We start from the raw sequence: 17,402 nt of genomic DNA, 5'->3' as shown, positions 1-17,402 counted from the left end.
AACATCAGCTATAGCTTGATGCAATAGTCTCAAACCTGCAAAAATAGTGATAAGGACACACACACACACACCTTCTGTACAGAGCTCCTCATATGACTCAGTTTATCAATACATGACAGTTATCTCTTAAGAGATGCATATCAGTAACATGGCAATGGCATAACTGAGAAAGACAAAATATACTCTGAGATATCATTGCTTTTCTTTTTGATTAGAAATAGGATGTGGTGTCTTCAGTTGATCTTCCTATCTGCTTTCTTCTTGGTTTCCATGACATCAGAATCACGTAAGTCCCCCATATTCTCGGTTTTTCAATATGAATGCTAATTTACATTTTTGATATCCTTGAATGTAGATGAGGCCTTTCATCTTCTCCCTGTTCTCTCTCCTCCTCTACTGTTTTCTTGAAGAACGCTGTATTTCAAATGTTTTCCCTTCTCGGTGCGGCAATTCACTATGTTTGCAGGACTCATGTATCTGAGTTTGGAAACAAGACTGTATGTAACACCAGTAGGGAAGGACAGATCTTCAGAAAGAGATCCAGAGCAGAATCCAGCTGTTCAGCAGATAGAGAGACTTACCACCTGACTTGTGCACCTACATATCTATCCAGCCCAAAAGTGAGAATAATACTTCAAAGTGTTATTTCTGGTCAGGAGACTTTCCCCATTATTCTTTATTTGATTCTCTTTTCTTGTTCCTCGACTTATTGTATTTCTCTACCAACTTTCTCAATCTCCAGCCTTGCTGATTTTCTCATCCTTTTTTTTTTTTTTCTCCAAAATTAATTTAAATTTCACCTAAGAGTATCAATTTTCAGCACCCAGTTCATATCTGGGAACTGTCAATATGGTGTATTTAAAGTTTTTCTGGACCAGTTGCAGTATTCAAAAGTTGAAATACCCTCAGACTTAAAAAAGAGTCTTAAAAAAGACGTAAAAAAAGACTTAGTGTCATACTCCCAGCACTTTCCACTTTTTGGTGTTTGTTTTCGAGATCTTGTCTACAGGCTTTCTTCTACTAGATTTTACCTGAAGGAGAAAAAATGAATGTCTTAAATTTCTTCTTCACTTAATAAGCAGCTCTAAAGCTCTTTCATGCTGTAGAAATAAATGTGCATTAGGCCAATTTAAGGTAAGTTAACTTTGTAGTACAATACTAAAGCCAGTGCTTTTCATTGTGAAAGACCTATATTTAAATTCCATTTTTGAATAGTAGCAGGACTTGAAATAAAGATTTGTGTAAATTCATTTCAACTCCAAATCACTATTTTCCAATTTAAAAAAATCGGATTTTTTGTATGTCTGCTTTGAATTTATTTATTTTTTCTGTCTTACACAATATCTATTATTTTTACAAATTACTTGCCTCATAAGCCAATGTTTGCTTAAAAAAAAAGTCATCGATGGGGAATGAGTTTGCTGTAAATGGCCAATGAAAGTTTGATCTTTATTTTTAAGCATACAGTTTTGCCCAGCGGGGAGGTGATTTGTTATCGAGGACTTGAGATTTATTTTGGAAATTGCCAAGGTAGTTTAAGACATTTTTTGTTCCTTAATTGCTTGTTGTTATTCCCCTACGGGAAGGCAACTGCGCCCTTGTCAGAGCTAGCAGAAGGAAACGCAGAGTGTCTGTGCGTCTCCTCTGACTCAGCTGATGGGCAGGGAACGTGCCCAGCCACCACAACAGGGCTGTGCCATTGAACCTGCTGATGGCTTAAAGTGGCTTTAGTTAAAATGGTGTTGCCCTGCACTCAAACAGGTCCAAGCTACTCAGGACAGTCACAGCATATAGTGCGCGAATACATGGCTTCCTCTGGGATTGAAATGTGCTTTTCTATTAGACAACTATAAAATGTAAGGAATGAAATCTCAGCCAGGGATATCAATGCCAAGTTCTCTTCTGTTTTCAATGGCCTTTTAATGGGTTAAATTCATCTGGCATCTTTTATCTTTTGTTCAATTTGCAGATGATGCAATGGAAGGTGATGCTTTAGTTATAAAATGTCCCCCACTGACATATGTGAGAGTCACCTGGTATCACACAGAGACTAACAAAATAATTCCTGCAGAAGAAAAGGGATCACGAATATTTTCCTTGGAAAGATTCCTTTGGTTTCTTCCAACTTCTAGAGAAGATTCTGGAAACTACACTTGTATTACACATTAGTAAGTAGAACAATGACAAATGAAATGTGTAAGTGTAGAAAAAAACTTGCACGTCTTAATAATAGATTCTACTTGTTCTTCTATCTATGTAAACATCATTCATCTATTTTGTAACTTTCATTCTGCAATTGTTATTTTTATAAAGGGTAACTAACAATCAAAATGCAACTGAACTAGAATAATCACCCATGTGTTTATAAAACAAGACTCACATTTGTGACAAATATTCAGTATATCCCATATAAATATGTGGTCATTTACATATCTTTATTCTGCTTTTAAAGTTCAAATAATGTCACAAAGAAGTTCCACATAAGTGTGCAGGTACATCCAGACAAGCAAGCAATATGTTTCCCAAGTGACATACGTTATCCAAATGAAACTGGAAAAGGAAGAATTGTTTGTCCTACGTTTGGCAATTATAAGAATGCTACTATTGTCCAGTGGTATAAGGTAAATAAAACCCTGATAGTGCAATTGTAAAGCTGTGAGTAGCTGTATGCAGCCAAATAATGAAAACTCTCTATTCAAGGATTGCAAACCTCTACAAGGAGAGAGATACTTTGAAAAAGATCAATATCTTTTTATTAATAGTCCAACAAAAGAGGATGATGGATATTATACTTGTCAATTTGCCTATATGCACAATGGGAATGTTTTTAATATATCAGCAACAAGAATTTTCATAAGTAATGGTAAGTTGGAGATTTTCTAGCTTGGTAAAGATTCCTGTCTCTTTAAAGCTAATGAATCTTAAATTAACTTTTTCATATGTGAATGTTGTGAATGAGAATCCAAGTGCGGTAGGATAGGGCTGTCTTCTTATGTGACTTCAATTCTTTTTTTTTTTTTTTTAATAAAAGTCTCTGCTTACTCTGGTTACATACTGTGTTTTTGCTGGCTGGCTGACAGTGCTCAGTTCTGAAGTGAGGTGTCCTCTTAGTGGGGTGCCACAAAGCTCTATTTTCCATTTGTTTTGGGGAAAGGTAGCTAATGAGGATCACCTGGTGATCTGATTCATTGCATCACTGATGTGCTAATAGCCTACAATTCAATACCTCTGGCTCAGCTATCATTTCTTGTACAGAAGGGTTAACACGTGCTGGTAGGTTTGACCTGAATGAGACATTTTCTGCTTAGGAAGAAGCAATTAGGAAGTGGGGTATATACCTAGGCAGTAATGGAGTGGAGCTCAATGATTATTCTGCTTTGTTATTTGGAATACAACCAAGTTGACTGAGACCTTGGGGTCACTTCTAGGATGCAGTTTCCTCAGGGAGGCCTCGTATTTGGACGGCAGTCGGGGGTAGAGCATGCCAACAGTCAACCCTTCCAGATTGTGTCAAATGTCAAGACTTCAAAATATGTCCGAAATCAAATTAATGCAAAAGGAGTTAGATTACTTCTAATTGTAAAAATAGATAAGATTTGTTTGCAGATTGATATCAGAGTGCCTTTTTATTTTTTTTTCCTGTGGGAAGGCATACAGCTTTGTGGTCACAATATTGATTTAGATGATAGGAGCCTTCATTCCAGTTTTGCTGCTGTGTCATGGTCTCAGTGCACCTTTTCATTCAGATTATTCTGAGCTATGTAGAAGAGGTTTGTGTTCGACTACTATACTTTAGGTTAGGAAGTGTAGTGCCTCCTCCTCTGCCCTGCAATAAACTGATGATATACATGACACCCATCTGCCTAACCCTTCAGGTTTATTTGAATGAACTTTCATCTGAACATTTCTAACCAGTCAAGGACATTCTCCTGTCTGAATTGTATTGAATATTGCTGTTTTTTATCTGGCACAAAGTCATCCAAAATCACAGAAGCCTTTGTCATATCCAGGAACACTTTTCATTTCAAAGCCAATTTGACTATTTTTTTTTAATCAATGTGGAAAGAAGGGATTGCAACATAGCTTGTTAAAACTAAGTTGGATCCCTCAAGTACATTGCAGAGTTTTTGTAAGATTCAAAATTCCTCAAACCAAATTCCTCAAGTTCTTATTAGTCCTTAGAATTGTGGTGTTGACAGTAAAGTAAATCAAGCAAACTCCTATTGCTCGCAGATCCACATAGACCCAGAGGGACTTCAACCTCTTAAGAAATTAGCATTGTTATATAGTTATGACACTGTTGTTTTTCTCTAGATCCAGATAAGGAAAATTAGAAACAATTAGGATGAGGAAAGAGAATTGCTTTGCTGACAGCCTTGTAGCCAGGGTGTTAAATATATTCCTACACTTTTTTTTTGAGAACTGTGGTTATGGGGTTCACAGAGGTACCTTGAGGAAGAAAAGCTTAAGGAGGAAACAGCAATGAGCCATCAAAGTGCCTGGAGTGGGAAATATGAGATAGGTAGTACAAAGGGCAAGAAAAGGAGAAAAATGCAATATGAGGAAAAATCCCCCAGAATTGAATGCCTAAATCGAGTCAAGGGGCTGGATGTCATTTGGCTTGTTTGTATCAGCTATTGTTGGAGAGGGAAAGTAAATATATCAATGGAAAAATAGTGTTCCCATAAACCATAGAAGTTTATGATGAGGGACGTTCAATGTCACGGCAGACTGATGTATTGGGAAGCAATTTTGAACTGATGTGTGCAGACAGTGTATGGAGGCCAGGACTTGGACATGCTCAGATGTCAGGCTGTAGAAATGGGGGGAAACAAAGGTGAACACAGGCGGTTGTAGGATAGTGAGTCTCCATTTCATATAATGCATGAATCTGATAGCATTGATACGAGTAATTTCTTAAATGTCTGAAGGAATTTCTTCACATCTTTTCAAAAACAAATTTATGCTTTGCATAAGAACAACATAGAACAACTGAGAAAATACACAAACCTATAACTGTATTTGGTATTTTTTTTCCACTCAGCTGGTGCAACAGAACTGGGGAAATAAAATCTTTCCTTTCTTTTTATGAACAAATGTAAAAAAAATAAATAAATAGGGAAAAAACCCTAAAAACTATTAAAATGTATGTCCACATATACATACCCTCAGAAAAGCTTGCTTACAGGAGTAAAATCAGGTGTTCCCAGAAGACATCTGTAACACTGCTGTAGTGTTAGTTTGTAATTTTACTTTGACATGCTAAAGTAATAGTAGAGTAAGAGTACAGATACATTCATTATTTTATAAAATATATTTTCATATTTTTCTAATATGTGCATTCTTTCTCCCCTTAATTTCTAAAGTAAAATACTCATCACTTTCACCTCAAATTTTATTTCCAAAAGAAAATGATGTAATAGAAGTGGATATTGGTAAGTACAGACTTAAAATCATTTTTTAAAACAACATTTTTGGTAGTGTAATGAACTTGAGGATTTTCAAGAAGATTTAATAATAGAATTTATCACTATGTTTCTGTACTAAAATTTCAACCTGTTTTAAATCACCTCAGGGCCAGCGATATGGAGCTAGATATATTTGAAGAGCTATTAAGGCCTTAAGTTGCAATTTAAGGGGATTTAAACAACCTATCCTGTTTTCACTGTGATAGCCTAGGATACTTACCCAGCCAGTTATCACATCTCAGTTGAAGGGGCAACAGCCTCCATGAACTGTAAGAGGGCCTTGATTAAATCCCTTAAAACTATCTGATAGTACTCTTTGCAGAGAAGTTTTAACTATTTTTGCAGCACAGTCTTACCTGAAATAACATAAACTGAAATTAAATGATGTCACCTCCCCGACATTTTTTGTGTAAACCACTATTTACCTTTGTTATTTCTGAGTAATTACTTAAGCGGGTAAAGCAATACCAAGTGAAGTCTATATTGCCTTCCTAACCTAACACAAATATAAATAATTCCTTTTGTAATTATTTTTGCTGCAGTGAATCATTTGTTTAAACCTTCTTTTACTCTTTTTTCCTAAGCATCTTCTTTGTGCCCTTTTTCAGCTTTAATTCAGAGGATCAGTCAAAATTGTTAAGGCAAAAGTGGAAGGTAGTGTGAAGATTTGTAGAAGAAAACATTGTAAGGGAAATAAAGTTGTACTTGTTTTCTTCATGAAATATTTACAAGTCTCTGTATCTTGATCAGGTGCCACTTTGTCTCTGAAATGTCAGGCCCGCCTTGGGATTAAGAAACCACCTATAGATATTGTCACATGGGATGTGAATGATATTCCAGTAGAAAAACTAGATTTTTCAAGATTTCGTGAAGAAACTTTTCGGTAAGTACATATAACATGGAATAATCTTTCTTCTGTGCAAACTGTGCGCAGCTATTAAACAGACAACAGTAACAGCTCTTTCTTTCTGTTAGTTTTGAAGGGCATAATAAGGAATATTATAGAGAGACCACTTTATTTATTAGTGAAATAAAAAAGGAAGATCTTCAGGCAAATTTCAGATGTGTGGCAGTGAATCAAATGGGACACACAAAAGCCACGGTGACATTACAACTGAAGGCTCAATGTAAGTGCAGGATTTTTTCATTTTATGCTCTTACAGTCTTTACACTCAATTCGAAAAGTCAAAATTATGTGTGTGACATTATTGTTATTATTTCTATTAACAAAAGGAAAAAGGAGGCTGCTATGACCTGAAGTTAGAGGCAAAACTTCTATGGTTTCGTTAGTTCACAGAATTTCTTGGAGTTGCCTCTGCCAGGGAGCGGGCTTTACTGAGATGATACTAGTGAGAGGTTATGAAGAACAGGATGATGTTCTAGCTCTGTAGTAAGAATATCCTTTTTCTAGGATGATACCACTTAGCGGAAAGTTTCTCTTGCCTTGAAGGCAAGAGCACCTTGAGAGCATTGCATCTGAATTTGGAGCACATTGGTTTAATGCAATCTACTATAGGAAAAGGACTTGGGTTATAAAGGAGCGTCTGTAAATGAGTGCCTGGCAAAGAACCGACCTCTCCTTTTGTCAACATTGTCAAAAATACCTCTTGAGAAGCAGACATTCACCTTCTTTTAAGAATAAAACTGTAATTTCTAGTGCAGAACAATGACAGAAAATAAAAAGCTTTAAAAGCAGGGTTTCAGCTGCCAGTTTGCCAGTTTGCTTTCCTTCCTTCATGTTCCTTCCCCTCCTCTTTCCCATACCACATCCGTCACTTGCTTTTTAGTTGAACATTTAAGTGGTGTGATTAACTTCTGCCACATCTGACTACCTCCTCTCCCTCGCTTGACTGTGTGCCAGATAGTGGTGTCACACTGAAGACTTTCTTTCGGTTTCAGTATTAAAGAATGGGTTCTAGTCATTTCTGTCAACAAAAAGAAAGGCAAGGGCAGTAAACGGTGGGGTGTAAGATTTGCATTTACTGACCCACCCTCTAAAACTACACAAAAGAATGACTACATGAAGGAATAAATATATTTGCTATTCTGTATCTATTAAGTAATTCAATAAGTCTGATTCCTTCTGTACGCAAATCTTATTTTGTTTTTATCCATAGGTCATCAGTAAACGTTCATGAAAGCTCTTGAGTGTGACCCACTTTGCTGCTGCCTGTTTTGTGTGGATGTCTGTTCCCTTCCCCTTGTTGCTGCTACTGCCAAGATGCTGCTTCTGCTACTCACTGCTGCTGGTGTAAGCGATGCTACATTCAGAAATGGTTATGCTCTGCTTTAGTTTTCTTCGCTTGCTCCTCACACAGCTGAGCAATATTGATGCTAAAACAGGGATAGCCTAACTAGTATAGGTAGTATATATAGTATAGTATAGATACTGCCTAGTATAATGAAAATGCTGCAGGGATTTCTTTGTGCCTCACGCCCTGTAAACATGCAATAAAAATGCGTACTGTTCTTTTCATTTGCTTGTTTTGCTTTAATGAAAAAGCAAATTTTTAAAAAAATCGGTGGCTTTTCCTTTGTCTTTTCTGCAGTCTACCTTTTATCAGCCACTTACTTACTACAGTGTTAACAGGCTTTTACACATAATCTTGCTCTGTACTCTAGATTTTTCTCAAGACATTCTGTAAGGCTTACATTATGATTATTTGTAGGCCATATTTCTGACAGGCAGAAAAAGATCAATAGATGTTCTGCCATCTAATACAGAAACCAGGCAATTTAGGGGGGCATTTCGTGAACTCTTTAAGTGGTGTGCAGTAGCACAGATGACAGGGTAAGGGAGAAAGTGAAGATAATGTAGGTGATCACACAGAGCTTCTCTCTGTTACAACCTCTTCAGTCCTACAGCAATAAACAGTCTCTTCAAAAACTTGCTGAATGAGCGATTTGGCCCATCACACAGAAAGTTTCAGTGTAAACGGGGAATTAATTCAAAACTTCTGAGTTATTATTAAATACTTTAATTCATTGTTAGCAAAATCATTATAATGAATTAATAATTTGTTTTGATAACAATAGTAATCCACATAAAAATTAAAATTGCTAAACAGAACAGTGAAAAAAACAACAAGTTTCTTTCACAGGCAAGGGTGATGACAGCTCTTTGTTTTTATCTCCATGGCAAACATGTATATACCCTTAATACTGCCAGGAAAGGTTGTGACTGGCAAAGCCGCTTAACTTTTCACAGGAAAAAAAAAGTTTTTCAGTTTAGAATATATGTTATGTAAATATACACATATTTACATGTATGTGAAGAAAAGTACAGGAAAGAAGCTAGTATTTATCCCCAGAGTTTCTTTTCACTTGTCTTTTTAAATATGAGATAAATGCTGCTCAGTGTCTGCTGAAAAAACTAATTATTTCTTTAGACATAATCTAAGCATGTCAGTTTACCAGAAACAATGCAATGAAGTCAGCTCTATTTGGCGTGATTTGGTATTAGCCAGATGAGGAACAATTTGTCTTTCCACTTTGTCAGATCACAGGGAGTTCTGACAAATTATTTCACTGTTTTAATAGCAAAATTTTAATGAGGATTTGGCTACAAACTTTGACAGTTTCTAAAACTACTTTCTTGCTCTCATTTATCCCATCAGGGAGGGCCTATGTCCACATTTTTGAGCTGCTACTGCTACATTAAGAGGCTGCTTCTTCTCATGCTAAGGAAGTTCTTTCTCATCCATCCTCTGCACAGTCTTTGATCTTTCCCAGGCAATATAGAACCATTCTGCTACACAATTTCCCATCTTTCCTCGCTCTTTATCTCTCCTGAGATTCTCTGCTGTCTCCTGACTCCTTAATGTTTTAAAAACATTCCTGATGTCTTTTAGTCCTACGCAGAAAATATGGTCTGCCTCATTTCCTGCCATATCTTTCAGTCCTGTGTTTCCCTTTCTAATCCCAGAAATGATGATCATCACATATTACACATCCCTTCTCTACTGCAAGATGTGCAGTGAGATCTTCTGAATAACTCTTTGTGTGGTGCTGGTGTCTCTGCTCATTGTAAGGCTGAGGAATCTGTGACAACTTTTGATTCCCTTTTCTTCCTCTTCTAATAGCTAGTCTTGCCAGGTGCTTGAGTCAGGATAGGAAAATTGCTTCAGCATCCCTTTAATTTGTCTTCTAGGGAATACAAGGATTGTCTTGAGTATCTCCAAAATTCTTCCATTCTAAGTAAAATATAAGCTGCCACTGGCTTCTTCTTGTGGTCTGTCTTCATTTAGAGGTGATTAAATCACTGGCATTACATGGGTCTGACCTGCAAGTATCATCTTGTTCCTTCCTGGGTTTGTGTTGCTCACTTCTCATTCACAAACAGGTGTAAAATGGCTAGAGAACTACAAATCCTGTTGTGAATTCACTGCTAGGTATGATGCCAGAAATTGCCATCATGCCGGATAGAGTTCAGCCCATAACATCAACTCTGTTCTTCCTCACACATATGTTTAACACTGGGCTTATTTAACTTTTTGACTCTTCACTGGCAGATGCTTTTGGACAGAAATTCCAGATCCAGCTCTCTGCCTTTTCTTTCTGGATGTGTTCAACTGCAAAACCAATTAAGTTGTGCATATATATACATCAATTCTTCAGCATCCTTTCAGAGATACCTTCAGATGTTCTTTTCTGACTTATTTTCTTTAGTCTCTCATTTTTTTATTTTATTTATTTATTGTGTGTGAGCAGATATGTATTTTTAAAGACTATTCATGAACAGAGTATCAATCTCCGCTCCTTTGATCATCCTCAACAGGTAGTGAGAGGAGTTTTCTGATATCATCTGTGCATGTATTAATGGGGAAAATTGATCAAATCATAAATTTGAAGAAGTCCATAGGGGCAGCATTCCTTCCTAGGTATCATTGACATAGTTGCTGCTACAGGCAGGCCAAACTCCACTATAAAAGCAACTGGTAGTTTGCTTGCTCAAATTAATGTTATTGGAGGGTTGTTTTCCCCAGACTTCCCAGTTCTGGTGCAGGTAAACTTCATCAGGCACCTCATGGTATGATGTTTATTTTTTTTTAAATGGCCAAGAAAATCCAGAAAAGGCCCAAAGCAGTTGTATTATTACAAATAATGGGTGATGAATTGTCATACTGGGCAGGAATAAATAGGCAAAGAAGAGGGTTTGTAAATGGAAATCTCTTACATTTGTTTAGCCGTTAAAAAGAAAATGTATACAGAAGTGCTCTAAGTCCACACATTAATAACGAGAAGAATGGCCATTCGTATCTTCTACTTGCTTTGGAGCAAATTTCTACTAAGTGGGAGTTGTCATTACTCTTCCCTTCAAAGGGATAGTGCATCCTCCTTGTATAAGTGCTGTATACATTCTTTGATATTTTAATTTCAAATGTGACTACCTGGAATTCATAGTGGTTCAGTATTGTAACCCTGACGAATTTAATACAGACAGAACATAAGACAAAAATGACTTCTTCATCTTTGTGGCTCTAACAATCTGTGGATTTAAGTTTTTGAACTCTCTAACATAAGGTTGGAGGTAGTTAGAAATTATCTTGCTTCTAGCTTCCATCATCTCTTACTGTATCAGGACCAGATGTCATGTAAAGAATGTACACATCTACATGGACTTAATTACATGGATTACAGAATAAGGGGAAATTTGGACTGTTATGGGAGAATAGATATTCTTCTGGAATATCTATTCCCAGAAGAGGGTCAATCACAACCTTATCCAAATTTGGCTGTGAGCACAATAGCACAGAACTGTTGGCTGCAGCCCTTGATACTCTCTGAGGACCAGATCCAAGAGCTCTTGCAGGAGGGAGGCTAGAACGGAAGTGGGTGACCACTCTTTCTGATTCTCATGGGTATTTTGTGCTCCCCAAAAGAAAAGGAGGAGGAGAATCTCACCTGCCTCCAAAGTAGTTTGTTTTACTTTTATGAAGAGGGCTTGCTCTGATTTCCTACTTGTTTTGCATGCTTTGTTCTTATCTTGCAGATTTTATTATTTGCACATACTTCTCTATACCTTTTGTACATCTATACCACAAATCTCTGGTTGCCCATATGTGGCTACTTACATTTTTGATACTCAGCTGTGTTACAGATGCACATATATTGTTGTTTAGTTGACAGTGCTGCAGTGTGACAAAATACTTTTAAAACTGTTGCCCACTATGGTATTTTAGTATATACTTCTTCTGTGTTTAAAACAAGCAACAATTAGTTACACTCTGCTTAGGATGCTTCTGGAAAACAGAGGTGCAGCGGGTCTCTCTTTGGCTACACTAACTTGGAAGGAAAATGTTTTGCTGTCTGTTGTGATCTCCTTAAAGCCATACTGGAAGGAAGGGTGTGAGAGGCTGAGGCTGCAGCCCTCACGTTAACTTCTGTACAGCTAATGCTTTCTTTTTCTTCTTTGCAGGGAATTATCCCAGTGTCCTCATGATCATAGGATTTCTAGTTCTGTTAATAATAATATCAGTCTCTGTGGTACTTTATCAGTCTTTCCGAGTTGATATTGTACTATTGTATCGGAAGATATTTCAACCCTACCCAGTCAAGGATGGTAAGAATTGTACAGAAGGGTTCTCCTTGCCTCCCCTCCCTTCGCCTCCCCTCGCCTCCCCTCCCTTCTTGTCTTTCACTGTTAACAGTTATTACTAAAAACAGTTATTATTAAAATACAGTTATTACTAAAATAACAAATGCTGAGCTTCATCTCTGCTTCATCCTAATGTGCATTGGGCAATTGAATTCTTACTCTACATAGGTTGGATACAGCCTTCATAACAGTAAGGTTGGTTTCCTCAAATTTGCAAATGCACCTAACAAACAACTGAGCACAGAAGACATCAAATATGGACAGTCTCTGTTTTCCAAACATGTGTCCAATGATATGTATTATTCAGATTAGTACTCTTATTCAATTTTAATAGACAATACTTTGTGTGCAATATACAGCTCTAATCCATGTTAATGCCATGACTTTCTTCTTGTTCTACCTCACAGATGGGAAGATATATGATGCGTATGTTATCTACCCCAAAAGCCACACCAGTGAAGCTAACTTTGTGGAAAATTTTGTTTACCAAATTCTACCAGATGTTCTAGAAAATGAATGTGGATATAAATTATGCATTTATGGGAGAGATATATGCCCTGGAGAAGGCAAGTTTCAGACTGCATTAGGCACTAAATGACTAGTAAAGTTGGAGTGAATTACAATTCTACTATCCTTTGGGAGTATAGGAGGTTGACACTTTACACTTTTTTTTTTTTTCAGGCAAAGTAACAAAATGGTGCTATTCTTGTGGTGATCTAAGGAAAGGAAGCTGTAGGGTAGTAGCACACATTATTTACAACTTCCTTGGGTCATACATATTTGGGTAGGGGCCTGCATAGTCATTATCCAGGCAAAGCCACAAACAAAGCATGCATGAGCAGGTCTACAAGAAACTGAAGAGCAGAAAACCACAGACTAAGTTGAGAAACTGATCCTGCTGTTATCACCAAGGGTTTTTTAACCTTTGACAAGGGTGTTTAAGTTACAGGAAGTTCAACTTCTGCTACTGAACTAACCTACTTTCAATTGACACAATTTCCAGTATTAATCAAGGAGGCAGTTTGTATTCTTCATTCCATTCTGCTTGTATTCCAAACCAGATTTAATATGTAAAGTTAATCTGTTTTTTTTTTCCCCCGTATGGATATCTCTACATTATCTCTTATGCTGGCAAGCTTTCAGCCTTCCTCCAGAGCTGACATGTCCATTTATCCTGTTGTGGTCTGATGTTATGTGTGTTAGCAGAGAACTGCATGTTCTCCCTCTGTCAGAATAAAGTCACAAAGTTGATCCTGACACATTTTCAATTACACAACTCTGAGATCAGCAGTGGGCCAGGAATCATTCATCTGCTTTTAGCTGGGATAAAATCCTTGATCTCCTCTTCTGGTGAGCGGCAAATCTTCTGCCAAAAAGACAAAAGACATAAAAAAGGCTCCACAGGTAGCTGAGCCAGGCCATATCCAGTATACCAAATAAAGAACAAGGAACTGACATTAGCTCATGAAACTATCAATGACAAAAGCTTACAAAACCCATTCAAGTGATTAGGGACAGGAAAATAATTTGTTTTGGGACATCACTGTTCAGCTATGGTTTATGGAGTATGATCACACAGAAAACTGTGCATGACATACAGAGAGGTAAAGACTGTTGGACTAACAGGAAATCCAACAAATGTCTGAAAAGTAAGATGTTTTTATTGTACAAGTGCATAAATTGGTGACTCTAAATCAGGAGTTTGCCAGAGAGAAGACTCATACTGCCATTCATCCTTGGAAAGCGAATATCTTTCACTGGATTTAATCAATCTGATCTCAGTCTTCTGAAAAGACTGCTGTCTTTTCTTCTCTCTTCTTACTTACTTTCACAGCCTCCTATCCACATAGCCTTTCCTTATCCATTATTTTCCCCAAAAATGCTTTCACTTGAGTGAAAGAGAAATCCAGAGTCTGCCTGTCACTTGGAGCACTTAAAAGTTCGCTGCTTCCACACAATTGGATATTTAGTTAATACACTTTCTTGTCTTAGTTAGTCACCTGTCTCTCTTGATTCTAGTTTATCCCTTGCTTTTTCTCAAAAGGTCAATCTTCTGCTCTTCTGTTGAGGTTACCTGATTCTCCTTAAATTGAAAACATGCTAAGTGCAGAACTAATCAGGAGTATTTTAAATGAATACTTCCTTGTTACTGTGATCTTTCCTGAGCATGTATCATGGCATTTGATGAATCATATTTTTTACTGCAAGACTACATGTATTTTAAGCAAGAAAACTCCGTTTGAGTGATAGGTAATGGAATTATCATTTTGAGAAGTGTTCACAACTCTTAGTTCCAGAGCAGAGTTTTTTTTAGCTTGTAACTTATGTTCTCCCAATAATACAAAAAGTTAAGCAGAACGATCCAAGTGTATGTTCTCCCAATAATACAAAAAGTTAAGCAGAACGATCCAAGTGCAGAACATCACTGCACATATTCTGGGCTCCCATTTGCATTCTTGAATTTGCATTCCTTTTGTTTTTCTGGTCATAGTGATAAATGGTATTTGGTGCAGTATAACAATTGTTTGAAGAGGTCCAAACACAAGTATTACTGAGTAAACCCAGGAGTTTCATCATCACCTTCTGCTCTATTCCTGCGATGGCACCACTGTGCTGCCAATTGTGTTCTTTGCCAGAGTCTAACACTGCCAGAGCTGCTGTACCTGTAATACAAAAAAATCGTAAGAAAATAACAGAAGAATAGGAATAATTAGACCACTGTTGCACATAGACAAGTATCCTATATCTAACAGTTGCCCTAAGGAAAGAGCTGGTAAAAAAAGAAGAACAAGACAAGTTTCCTCTGCTGTATTCTTCCAGTAGTTTGTGGACTTCAGAGGCTGGATTTTTTGTGTGTAATAAGTTTCCATAGGTATTTCTTTCATAGCATTTTCTGCTACTCTTTGAACCCATATGAACTTCTTGCACTCACAAAACTGGTCACAATTAATTCTACAGTTGAAAGACTCGCAGCACAGCCCATCCTTCCCCCGTCACAAGTCATCATACACCCCAATGGAAAGTAATGTACCCTCTCAGTTCTAGGGTCTCTCAGTTCTGGGCACAATGGATTGCACCTCAAACCTCACACAGTCATCGTGGCAAGTCATGAAGAGCAACAGCCCCTGGAGGGTTGATTTTCAAGATGTTTCTCTTGTGGTTTACCAGCTCTTGAGTTCCCCAGGCATAATCCTCCATCATCACTCCCTAGTTGTGGTTGATTAGCCCTTCCTAACTCGGCAGTGGGCAAACGGAAAAACACTCTTTATCATGCTGATAAATGCCACAGGTGCCCTCTCCAGACTTGCAGAATAGTTATTTAACACTTAGGACACTTGTTTCGTGAGTGCTCTATGCACACTGATGGGGCGCTAGGTGAGGCAGCAGGATGGATGCCAACACAATATGCAGGTTAGCATATAAATTAGGATGCTGTAGCTCAGGAGATGCTACAAGTAAATAAGGCTCTTCTTAGAAATTATAGTCACTGAAACATTCCCAAATGGCTAATTTTCATTAGTAAGTATTGCAGGATCTGTTCATAAATCCCAATTCCCAATTATAGTTAAAATAATAAGGTTTTAGTTAAAGAGAATATCTGAATTTAAACTTTGATTACTGTGAGGTCTTCATTTTTTTTTCCTAGTGAAAAAACTACATCAGATGATTGAAATGAGACAGATTGTTTCTGGTTGAAAAGCAACAAAAACAGAACGCCTGAACACAAAAGAGTTTATAAAAGAGATTTCACCGTCTCTTCATATTCTTGTACATTTTTAGATATAGCCAGTGCAATTGAAAAGAGGATACAGAAGAGCAGACGGCTGATCATCATTCTAACACTCCAGTCGATTCACTGTGAAGATCTTGCTTATGACCAGCATATTGCTTTTTACAATGCCCTCATTCAAAATGATACAAAGGTGATCCTTCTGGAAATGGAGGCAATTGGGAACTATGAGCAGCTTCAGGAATCTCTTAGGTATATCATTAAGCAACAAGGTACCATCAAATGGAAAGAGATGCCAACAGGACACCCACAGTCATCCAATTCAAAGTTCTGGAAACATGTGAGGTACCGTATGCCCCTGGCACACAAGACTTCATGCTCAGCTAATGCTAAGTGAATAGTGAGTCTAAGAAAATCTGGTATATTATTAGCTTAAACCATGCACCTACATCGCCTTTTCCTTTCAGTAGATGTTGGATTTTGCAGTATGGAAGTCTGGCTGTGTTTTTTTCACCTTTTTTTTTTTTTTTAAATCTTTCAATTGGATAAAGATAAGATAAACTAAAAAGGCATCTCTGGGGAACTCAACAGAGTTTGTCAGAGGCATCAGAATTCTGTAAACAAATCATCTGGACTGAGTGCAGCATTTATGATCTGAATTTATGTGGGAAACAATCTTTCTGTATATACATATAACTGAGAGTTTTCATTCTGAATAACTGAATATTTTGCAGGTTTGCATTATGTATCAAATGCTTTTTATTTGATAACTGTCTTCTAAATTATTCTACTAGAAATTATAGTGTTTTGCTTTTGTTCCTTTCTACCACCACCTATTTCTTGTTGATTCAGTAATAACAGTCATATTACAAAACCTGAGTCTTCCTGACTGGGAATGGCTTAGTAAAGGGCTCTTCAGAAATTGACATGAGTACATTACTTTTTTAAGTGCACATTTATAGGAAACTAATGAATACATATTACTATATATAAATTACATGTATGTTGTATCTCACATAAACAAGAATATATTTGACTCTATTGCAATATTACAAAGTGATTTTACATTTAAAACTGCTAAATATATAAGTAGAACAAATAGAGAAAAAAATGGTATTTTAATTTTTATTGTTGTTATTATATATGCAGATAGATTTTTTAAATTTAATATATATATTTTTGCACTGCTAGCATTCCTTTAGGTTTTCTGAAGAAGTGACTGACTGCATTTTCCAGCAACGAGTGATAACATTTTGTTTTCTGCTTTGACCTTATGCCTGGCTACAAATTCTTCTAATATTCTTAGTTACAAAGACCAAATCTATACCTGGTCATGGGTGTATGTACAAAGCATATTCTATATACATCCTTAGGGGTATTAATGATTTTAGCTTCCTAAAAACAGAAATTTTCATAAAGTGTGAGAAGACTTGATTTTGAACTTCAAGCCTGCTAAATTGAAAATTAGAGGCAGAACATCTAATTTGCCAATGCAGGCTAACAAAACAGACAAGTCCATTCCTTTTTTTGTATACTCTGTGTTTACTAAGTATGTATCTACAGACTCATGTACTACTGTTAGGAGTAGAAAGAAAGGATATGCAAT

General features: G+C 36.9%; 1 protein-coding gene across 1 annotated transcript; it reads left to right on the top strand.

The window, feature by feature from the left end:
- The first annotated feature begins 220 nt into the window (after positions 1-220).
- Positions 221-16,260, top strand: IL33R (interleukin 33 receptor). The gene is made up of 10 exons (XM_010225591.2): positions 221-286; positions 1,970-2,168; positions 2,453-2,621; positions 2,701-2,863; positions 5,367-5,435; positions 6,219-6,351; positions 6,444-6,595; positions 11,887-12,030; positions 12,474-12,632; positions 15,847-16,260. Exons 1-10 carry the CDS (start codon positions 223-225, stop codon positions 16,191-16,193), a joined length of 1,599 nt encoding a protein of 532 aa, XP_010223893.2. The 5' UTR covers positions 221-222; the 3' UTR covers positions 16,194-16,260.
- Positions 16,261-17,402: the final 1,142 nt, after the last annotated feature.

Source organism: Tinamus guttatus, unplaced genomic scaffold (assembly GCF_059628265.1).
Source record: "Tinamus guttatus ecotype Peru unplaced genomic scaffold, ASM5962826v1 Tinamus_guttatus_pri_ptg000002l, whole genome shotgun sequence".
NCBI lineage: Eukaryota > Metazoa > Chordata > Aves > Tinamiformes > Tinamidae > Tinamus > Tinamus guttatus.
Note: the sequence above shows the minus strand (reverse complement) of the source record. Positions and strands in the feature narration are given on the sequence as shown.

Excerpts from the sequence above, each read along its gene's own strand:
- IL33R (XM_010225591.2), top strand. The coding sequence starts at position 223 with ATGTGGTGTCTTCAGTTGATCTTCCTATCTGCTTTCTTCTTGGTTTCC. Across the intron at positions 287-1,969 it reads TTCCATGACATCAGAATCAC|ATGATGCAATGGAAGGTGAT; the intron begins GTAAGTCCCCCA and ends TTCAATTTGCAG. Across the intron at positions 6,352-6,443 it reads TTTCGTGAAGAAACTTTTCG|TTTTGAAGGGCATAATAAGG; the intron begins GTAAGTACATAT and ends TCTTTCTGTTAG.